At 35.1% G+C, this 9705-nt stretch overlaps 2 protein-coding genes across 4 annotated transcripts; both read left to right on the top strand.

Moving 5' to 3' along the window:
* Positions 1 to 781: 781 nt before the first annotated feature.
* On the top strand, positions 782 to 5781 carry LOC112511970. 3 transcript variants are annotated; one of them, XM_025117729.1, is made up of 8 exons: positions 782 to 964; positions 1751 to 1780; positions 2486 to 2578; positions 2953 to 3082; positions 3710 to 4007; positions 4102 to 4156; positions 5429 to 5515; positions 5589 to 5781. In XM_025117729.1, exons 1-7 carry the CDS (start codon positions 845 to 847, stop codon positions 5501 to 5503), a joined length of 801 nt encoding a protein of 266 aa, XP_024973497.1. In that variant the 5' UTR covers positions 782 to 844; the 3' UTR covers positions 5504 to 5515; positions 5589 to 5781. The 3 variants fall into 3 exon arrangements, with proteins under 3 accessions (XP_024973497.1, XP_024973496.1, XP_024973498.1); XM_025117728.1 differs by having other exon boundaries at positions 5429 to 5781; XM_025117730.1 differs by lacking the exon at positions 1751 to 1780 and having other exon boundaries at positions 5429 to 5781.
* A 1043-nt stretch (positions 5782 to 6824) lies between these two features.
* On the top strand, positions 6825 to 9629 carry LOC112512286 (nudix hydrolase 23, chloroplastic). Its single transcript, XM_025118164.1, has 3 exons — positions 6825 to 7200; positions 9064 to 9195; positions 9513 to 9629. The coding sequence occupies exons 1-3, from the start codon at positions 6946 to 6948 to the stop codon at positions 9627 to 9629; spliced, it is 504 nt and encodes a 167-aa protein (XP_024973932.1). The 5' UTR covers positions 6825 to 6945.
* The last annotated feature ends 76 nt before the right edge of the window (positions 9630 to 9705 follow it).

Below are 9705 nucleotides of genomic sequence, written 5' to 3'. Positions count from 1 at the left end.
CTCTCTCTCTCTCTCTCTCTATATATATATATATATATATATATATATATGGGGTTGTTCTCAAATACAACCCACCCCAATTGCTATAAACTTTACAAAAAGGGCATCTTTGTCATTTTAATTGTCCTTCTTAAATATCTAATTCATTTTTCATATATAAGGTTGGGTTCCGATAAGAATGAAAGTTATTACGAAAAGCAATAAGGAGGGATTTTCACCCTTGGGTCAATCTTAATGTCCCTCAACTAATGACATCTTAACTAACGATGCTAGGGCAAATAAACACTTTTATAACAAAATACAAACTGCATCTGAAGTGCAATTTAGTTGGCAAATTGGTGGAATAACTTTGTCCAAATGTAAAATAGGTCATGAGTTCGGTCTCGTACCCTTTGTTAGTCTCAGGCTCTCAGCCGCTGAGTGAGTCAAAAAATTCTCCATTATGATCTTTGGAGGTGGGTTTCGTGAGGGACCAATTGAAGTCGCTGGTTATCAATTTTTTTCGCGAATAACAAAATACAAACCGTAGCAACCATTTATCTATTTATAAAAATTTAGGGACTATATTTGTAATTTTATGTAAACTAAAAGGACTAGGAATCTAATTTATAAATTAATAAATACCATTAACTCTAATATAAATATATTTTGTGCCCAAAACAGCGGTGAATTTAGATTCCAAATGGTTGAAGGTTAACCTCCATTTTTCCTCCATTAAAGTACGAGGTATCGCATCGATTTCACCCCCTCTTTCCGTTCCTCCTTTATACACAGACCGCCTCTTTCTTCTTCTTCTTCTTCTTCTTCTTCTTCTTCATTTTTCTATGTGCATGTAGTTGCAGACATGAACAGGGCAACGAAGATAGCCCTAGATAACTTAAACAACTCCCCCTTTCACCTCAGAACCGCTCTCTTTCATTCAACTCCTGTCCTCGATCGTCGACGACGCACTCACTGGGAGTCTGTAAGCTCATCTCTTTTCCCTTTCTTTAATTTGTCTGAATCAATTTATTCTAGAAGGGTTAGCGTGTTTTGTGGAATAGTTTGCGATTTTGGGAGTCGACTAATTAGGGAATTGAATGTGACTTGGGGAATAAGTAATTTGATTAAAGAAATTGCAAACAAACTAATCTTGCGATGCCTAAATAAGTATAGAGCAAATGTACAATTGTGGAGTTCATGGAATTATAAATATTTTATGAACCAATCTGAGGCCAACTGCTTATGGGATTGAGTTGTAAGTTTGGAATTTCTTTCAAAATGCTCATTAGCATGCCTTTTAGCATTCCTATTTATTTATGTGAATTGTGTTAATTAAATTGCAGAGAGCAAGGAAATAACAATTGGGAGGAATGCTACATCTTATTCATCAAAAGTGGGCTCTTAAATAGCCACAGGAAATACAACGACTTGAACTGAAAAGCTAAAAAACTGGAAATAACAAACTCCTAAGGACTGCCCTATAGACCAGGACTTCATTAAGTAACGTGCATATTATGCACGTGATCAAATAAACCTACAAATTGCTCCATTAGCATGAATTTTGTCAAGAAAGAAAAAGGTTAAAAGAAAAAAATTACAAGTTTTTGAGACCCCACATAGAAATGAAGAACATCAAGTGAACTCGACTTGAAATTATATGAAACACTTAGCCAGATTGTTATGGGTTTATTTTATTGTGATCAGCATTGTAAAGTTGAATTAATCGAGTTATTTAATTGTCGCCTATTTCTTTGTCCAATTTGAGCAGGCTGGAAGTTTCTACAGGAGTTCCTCAAGGGTGAGAAGTTTGTACATAACCTTTTCTTTTCATGGACTTCAGTAGTCATCTGTTTAAGCCTTTCGTGCTGATTGTTTCAGTTCATACATTGTTTTTGTGCAGTTATTTGAGATATTTAGCATGTCAACACTGCACTAAAGTTTTTTCACTTAATATCGTTTGATAGTTAAAGTTTGTTCTTATGTGTTCTATTCGCATGAGCGTGAGATCTGTATTTATAGTTAAAGCTTGCTATCCAACTTCATTAATTGATTACCAATGGTTATCATTTCCCTCATCTCTTTTATTTTTGTTGTAGGCTTCTTTTTTTCATTTTTTTTTGTAAAACTGCCTGGTAGAATGAACATCTTCATTGAATGGATAGATATTTTTTTTATCTAAGTTTATGTGAAATATTTAAAGTTTGTTAAGGTGCAAGATTTCTTTCACTTTGGACAATTTGTCTTGCGACAGTTCGTATTTGCTTTTACAATAATCGATTAGGTGGGTAGTTAGTAGAACTTGCAAAACATAGTTATTGATAATATATTTACCTTGTCGTTTCTGCTTAATGAAAGGAAAATTTCAAATAAGCTACACAAATATTACTTCCATTATCCATAACCTTTGCCATCTATTGACTTTAGCACAAAGCACTTGCTTGTAAATCATAAAATTCTTTCTTTGATGTTGGAATCGATTATTGCTGCTTCCTGGTATTTGCAGAGACCCAATTTCAATTCAAGAAGACAAAGAAAGTTTTATGCTAAACAAGAGTTGCTGAGGAATGCTAATGCCTTCACAGAAAACCTTTTCCAGGTAAATCCCACAATCCCACATATAAGTATCACTGTTTAGTTGGTCTAGCCGTTTTTCTGGGAAAAAGGGGACGGAACCCTTGGAAAACTTTATTCAAAATTTTACACCAACATCGAGTAAAATATGAGCTTCTAGGATGTTTTCGAGAACAACTTCCATCCTTTACAATGTGGTTGGAGCTCTGAATACTTTCCATTTAATTACATTGATCAACATCAAAACACGGCCACAGCGAAGCCTTTCTTACCCACAACTAGATTCTCTTTTGTGCATTTTTATGATGTGAAGATGAATTCCTTAACTTTGTCTTGTATCTGTTACAAAGCTCATGAAACTCTGTTAATATTCTTATGGATGTCTTTCCAAATGTTTAGGGGTGGCGTGATTTTGATGAATTCGACCCATCTTCAAGTCATGGAAGCTCCTCGTTTAAAGGTTTCAATATGTCTGGGGGTTTCAATGGGAACAGAGCTAGCAAGGGGCCTCGGGCTACAGGCCGCAGAAGTAAGTTTTCTTGCACTGTGAGTAGTGATTTAGTAGAAGAAGTGCATATGCTGCTACTATAAAAAGGATAAGAAATTAAGAACCTGATCATCAGAATCAGTAAGAACATTAGTTGTTGATCTTGATATGAGTATTAGATCGGTTTTTCACTAGTATATTAGAGATTACGATTTCAATTAGGCATCATAAAATACACCCTAAAGACAGACAAATAGAATGAGGTGGATCACAATTGCATTTAGGCATCATATAATTATAGGACAAAATGCATCAAAATGTAATGAAGTTTTCCTTGGTTCCTATTTGTACCAAATTTTGACTGGTAACCAGCTGATCTTGTAACATTTGCTGACGTAGATGTCAAAATTCACTTTGCCGTTACCCTTTTGTAAACGAGTATCCACGTCATCAAGTGTTACAAGATCAGCAGGTTTTCGGCCAAAATGGGTGCAAAGTTGTAAGTTTTAGAACTTGGTTAGAACGAGATTTTTTTTCTTTCATTACACTAAATTATACAACATAGCTAAACCAACGGTAGATTTTTTACTGTACCAAGTATTTATTTGATCTGTAGAGCTAAACAAAATATTATGAGTTTTATGTTAAAATATGCTTTCACATCTTCAGAAGGATACCAGTTCCATGAAGATGTTGAAGAAGTAGAAACGATTTTCCGCTCTGCATTTGGTGGAAATGGGTTCTACTTTTGGTCCTTCATAAATGATGAACCACCGAGGAGCTCATCAGGCTTCCATAGTAATCATCGGACCTCACGGAGTTGGAGACACCGGTTGGAAGATGAAGATGAAGATGAAGATGAATTCTCATCTGAGTCAGACAGAGTCGAAACTAATTTAACAAAAGATAGGATGACCCTTGGTTTAAGTGGTTCTGGCCCTTTAAGCCTTGACGATGTTAAAAATGCGTAAGCTTTTTGAGCTTCTCCTTGTTTTTTATAATTATATCGTGAGAATTTAAAACTTTGGTTACTGATCTTTCTGTCATACTCTGGTTTCCAGATACCGAGTATGCGCGCTTAAATGGCATCCAGATCGTCATGAGGGTTCTTCCAAGGTACGATGCATTCTATTTATATCCAAAAAAGGAAACATTTTTGAACCATTTGGCGTCAAGGCGAAGGATCGTGTGAGAAGGATAGATTAAATATAAGCGTAAAAAAGGATCTGGACCCTTGATCACCTTTAATCTCAAACCCACCCATGCGCTTGATACAGGGATTGATCCGGTGCATCTCATCTCGGTGCATCTCATCCTAATGTGCACCCAAGGATGGAGATCCCTTCTTACACTTCTCACCTTAACTCTCCTTCTAAGCGGAACACAACCCGTGGTGTCAAACCTTTTACTCTTCAAATATGAAATTGATATAGATTCTTTACTAACTTATGCTAGGTTCCTTAGGTTAACTATGCGAGTACATTAGATTCTAGTATAATATTCATGATACCATGAAAATGTCGTGTGAAAACACATGGTGTCTCCCACAATCTTTGCCGAAAGGAGCTTGGTTGTGAACCTGCATTTTGGTGCTTAGAAGTTGTGCGTTCACTTAGAAGGTGGGATTATAGGGAAAAAAATTGATTCCTTGAACAAATATTACGCCCGCCTTCCTATAAAATAGTTGACTTTACAAATTCTCTTTGTCTGGTTAAAAATCCCATTTTTATAGCTTATGTTAAGAGAATGAGTTGTCTTGTTGATGCATCTAATCAACAGGGAGCTCCTCCTAAAAATGTGTACACAAGTTCATTCTAAATTGTAAAAGCGGATTTCTTTTGGATCAAGAGTAAGCGGACAAGAGTGTGGTACTTTGTGTGCATAAAAGTCGTACTCTCTTGCAAAACTTTCTTGTAAGTCAGGGGTCTTCAAGGAAACAGCCTATCTAATCTCTACCTTTTGGGGTATAGGAAAGGTCCCTGCTCTGTGTGTGGGACACAGGATCATAATACTTACCCCTTGTGTATATAGAGTCAAATTCATACGAGAATGATACCCTGTTTAATAAAATAAGAAAATGACCGAATCACATGTGATTTTACACTAACATCACATACAAAATCACATGTGATTCATGTGACCTTGCCATGCGACCATAGGGTCGCCCACTCACTTTTTTGGCCGTTAATGTAAAATCACATCTGATTTCGTACGTAATTTGGCCAGCCATTTTCTTATTTTCCTAAATAGGTCCATTCTCGTATGAACCCCCTTGTTCTCTCTCTCTCTCTCTTTATATATGTATATGTATATATATATATATATATATATATATATACTCTTGAAGCGGTGTTGAAACAAAATTAATAAGATGGCGTTGGTGAACAGGCTATTGCTGAGGAGAAATTCAAGGTCTGCAGCGCTGCATATCAATCTTTGTGCGATAAGCTGGCTCTGAATTAAGAAAAACATGCTGTATGATTGATTTAATGTTATTATGTTTGGTTTTTGGATCATCGCTAAATATGAGAGTCGCATAACGTAACATGAGGTTCAGCAGCGGATGATGGTCGTGTCGGTTTTAAGGTCAAAATGTGGTAGCAAGCAGCATTGAAAGGTGGTAGATGCATTAGATTTTGTTATTGTAAGTTATTATTAAGTTGTTTCTGAACCATTAAATGACATGATCTCTTTGCCACAATTAAGACTGGTACATGCAATAAAAAGGATACTATTTATTCGTTTTGGTCGTTTAACATTTGAACTTCGGCCGTGGCCCGTGTTTATTGGATGTAGCAAGTTTATATATAAGAGTCGTTTCCACTAAGAAGGTTAAATATGAAAAGAAAGAGAAAGTTAAAAGAGAGATTCATATTAGAATCATTGAAAAAATCCGAATATTTTTATTTAAAGAAGTATATGTGAATCTACGTTCTAGGATTATTTATATGGGTTAATGTATGCCTCTTCGAATTGATTTTTCAATGATTTTGTATATGAGGTTTCTTCTTATCTTATGATTTTTAGCATTCTTATTTGAAATATATATATATATATATATATATATATATATATATATATGTAGAGGATGTGTGTGTATATATATAGCGAGAAATTTTTTTAGGAAAAATGAAAAACTAAGAAAACCCACTTCATCTGAATGACATGTACATTTGAATTACGATTTTGTAATCCATAACCCTAAACAAAGCAAAAATACATACCATAAAAGTTCTAAACAACACGATTTAAGAGGTGTTTGAGATTGCTTATAAAAACAATTTATTGACTTATTCCGGCGTAATAAACACTTTTAAGTGTTTGGATGAACAACTTATTTGGCATCAATAATAAATAGTTTTTGAAGAAGTTAAACTCTTCTGACTTATAATAAGTTGATAAGTGCTTTTGCAAAAAAACATAAAGTTGTTTCAAATAAGCAATCTCAATCTCAAATAACCCAAATGTCATGTAGCAGACTTGTATGGTTTGATAAACTTTCTTATTTGTATTTTAATAATAGTTTTTAATCAATAATCAAATATTTAAATATTAGTGATAAATTTAAGAAAAATATATCAAATATCAAATAAACTACATAACAAGCAGATAAATTTGGATAAAAAATGTAAGTAAAAAGAGAATTTTGTAACCCAAGATATATTTTTTTTGTTGAAGGAGCAAACCTGTAGATTGTAGCATAGTTCAAGGACCACTTTTGTTGTTGGCTCTTTAAAGTTTGAACATTTTGGATGAAGATGGTTCCAAAACTGGATTTGGGGGAAATTTGCATAAAAAAGGATAAACAAAATCACTACAAGGGATTCAACGCTTCCTCAATTTCCCTTTCCTTCTTCCAAGATTTCGTTAAATTGTATGTGAACAGCTTACAGCTAAGCAGAATAATGCTCAGAAGCATACAATTTCTTGGTTCCTCTTCAGGGTTCTTGTTTCACCGATTAAAACTTCATGGAAGTCAATCTGGGCTCTCTTTTATTTCGATTTCTGCGCCACCGTCTTCAAGAACACCGCTGATAATAACATCAAGCACGGGTCGTTGTTTTCGACAATTTCGAGCATCTTCAATTCGTTCCGAGTCAAACCTAGATGGAACCTCGCCTTCTTCATCTTCAACCTCATCTCCCACTTTTAGATCAACTGTAAGTTTTTCGGAAATTCTTTTGGCATTGTTAAGTCGATTATAAGTTGTTTGATTTTATGAAAATTGCATTTCTTATTGCATATGTAAAGATGAACTCCTGCATTCTAGCAACACACTTTTGGGGGTTGTGTAAGTGGATTGCATGTTTTAAAACTGTTCTTTCTGACGATTTCTTGAATATTGTGGTTCTTATTGCATCATATTTTTATTTGATAATTGTTGATTGATATCTGATCATATTGGGAGTCATCGTATGCATAGACTGGGGGTCTTAATTTATGGTATAAAATCTTGATAAAAGCATAACCAGTTAGGGGTTGTTTACTTATGGCTTAATCAGCTTGATGGTCTGGGCTGCTTATTCGTGCAGCCATACACGAGTGTTTTTTTACGACTTAATTGTCAAGCCATTAAGCCAAAGATGGCTACATGGAATAAGCTAGGATCCCTCACTTGTTACCATTAAGCCACTGCAAACAAACTAATACCATAAATGCCATATAAAGTATTCAATCCTCTCTCTTTTGTCTTCCTCAAACCTATCGGTCTCCCGCCCCTCAGGGACAGACAAAACTTAACCCATACAGGACTTGATGGAAAAGAAAGTAAACTCCCTAGGTTTGATGCCATCTTTTGAATTTCTAAAAAAAGTCAAGCTACTGGATTATATGAAGTGTAGGAAAGATGTATTCAATTATGGCACTTTGTCCGGGTAGGTCACCCCCAAAGGATTCTTGAAAGAAGTCACCTGTTTAACGATCGAGTTCAAATTGCTCGATTGTAGCTAACCCCTGGTCAAGCTTTACTTAAAGCATCCAGATTGTCAATTAGGTCCCTAGGTTTGACATTTATATTTTCATTCTCCTTAGAGTTGAAAGCCGGGGGTCTTGACTGAAACTACTGCTCTATTCTTTGGGGTAGAAATTAGGTCTGCATACATCCCAACCTCCCCATACCCGTTTGGTTATTAGAGTTGAAATAATTATTTGTTTTATACTAGTTAAAATGTAGAACATACAATCAGTTTATAACATCCCGCTCATGACGGTCTACAATCATCCGATAATAAACTTTTCAATCAAATAATCAAACCCCTTTAATGGAAGCTTGTTGCAATCTCACCTAACTAAACCTTGTAAACACTCTTTGAACAAACAATATCTGGCAGGACAAATAAAGAATGAGCTACAAGCGGCTTGTACATGTTTCTTAAAAGCGTCTGTCCACCTTGGAACTTGAAGCAAACCAAACCAAACGAGCCCAGTGTATCCCACTTCGAAGTCAGAAGTAGCACACTTATGGGGGGTGAGATGTACGCAGGCCTTTCATCTACCCCAACTACTTAAGAGATTATGATATTTGAACCAACTTTTGGTTGATATCTCCAAAACAGTCTAAAATCCACGAATAGTACCATCAAGTTTAGAGAAAGCTCAAGTGTGAAAACCATCTAAAATTTTAAAAATGGTGTAATGTTTTGGTGATTGCGCCGCAACATTTCAACCATTGTAACCAAAGTTGCTAGTTTGACCAGAAACTCACATATTAAGCTACAAATTTTCATCATGTATGATCTCCACTTGACTACCAAACTCTTTGATCATCTTCCTTAATTTGAATTTTGACTAAACTCACTAAAATTAGTTTAACATTATTACACAGTTCAACGAGGGTTAGGTGTTCAACTAAACAATGAACAATTGTGCCTCCACCTCTTTCAAACATTTGTGTCAAATTGACTGAAAATAACTGTTTAAGAATAAAGGGTTTATGAGCGTATTGACGTGTGGGTATATATCAATCACCCAAATTTTTTATCTATACTCTTTGCCACTTATTTGTAAAACGTAGCACTGTGCAGGGCAGTACTCGTAAGATCAATTTCTGTCAATTGTGTGGTGGCCCAACAAAGCATGAAATACCCTATGGGGAGGAGAAAGAAAGAGCTATTTGCACCCTTTGTGGAAGAATTGCATACGAGAATCCGAAAATGGTATACACAAACTATGTTCTGTTTTTTGTTACACCCTCCGTCCCAATATAAACACAATAATTTCTCTTACGGGTGTTCCATGTTAATTTCAACTTATCCGTTTTTGGGCAAAATTTCAAGCCAAAGTTACTTCCTTACTATTACTAATCATTAAGTGGACCAAGGCTCTCTGACTTTATTAGGGAAGCCTTTCTATGTGACTATAGCTCTTTGCTTGCATTTTGCAATAAAGCTGTTTCCATAACTTGAACGTTTGACCATGGTGCTTTCTTTTTCACTCTATACTTCATCTAAATCTTAAAAGTGGTGCTTTTCAGGTTGTAGGTTGCTTAATTGAGCACGATAACAAAATCTTGCTATGCAAGCGGAAAATCCAACCATCTTATGGTCTTTGGTACGTATTTCTTATGAATGTGAACATGTATAATGCTTGATTGATTTACAAAACATTCCAAAAGGGTATGTTCGCAAGTGATCTATGAATATATATATATATATATATATATATAT

This window comes from Cynara cardunculus, assembly GCF_001531365.2.
Source record: "Cynara cardunculus var. scolymus isolate 2C chromosome LG 5, CcrdV1, whole genome shotgun sequence".
Taxonomy (NCBI): domain Eukaryota; kingdom Viridiplantae; phylum Streptophyta; class Magnoliopsida; order Asterales; family Asteraceae; genus Cynara; species Cynara cardunculus.
The sequence above is the reverse complement of the archived record's forward strand: the minus strand, read 5'-3'. Positions and strand labels throughout refer to the sequence as shown.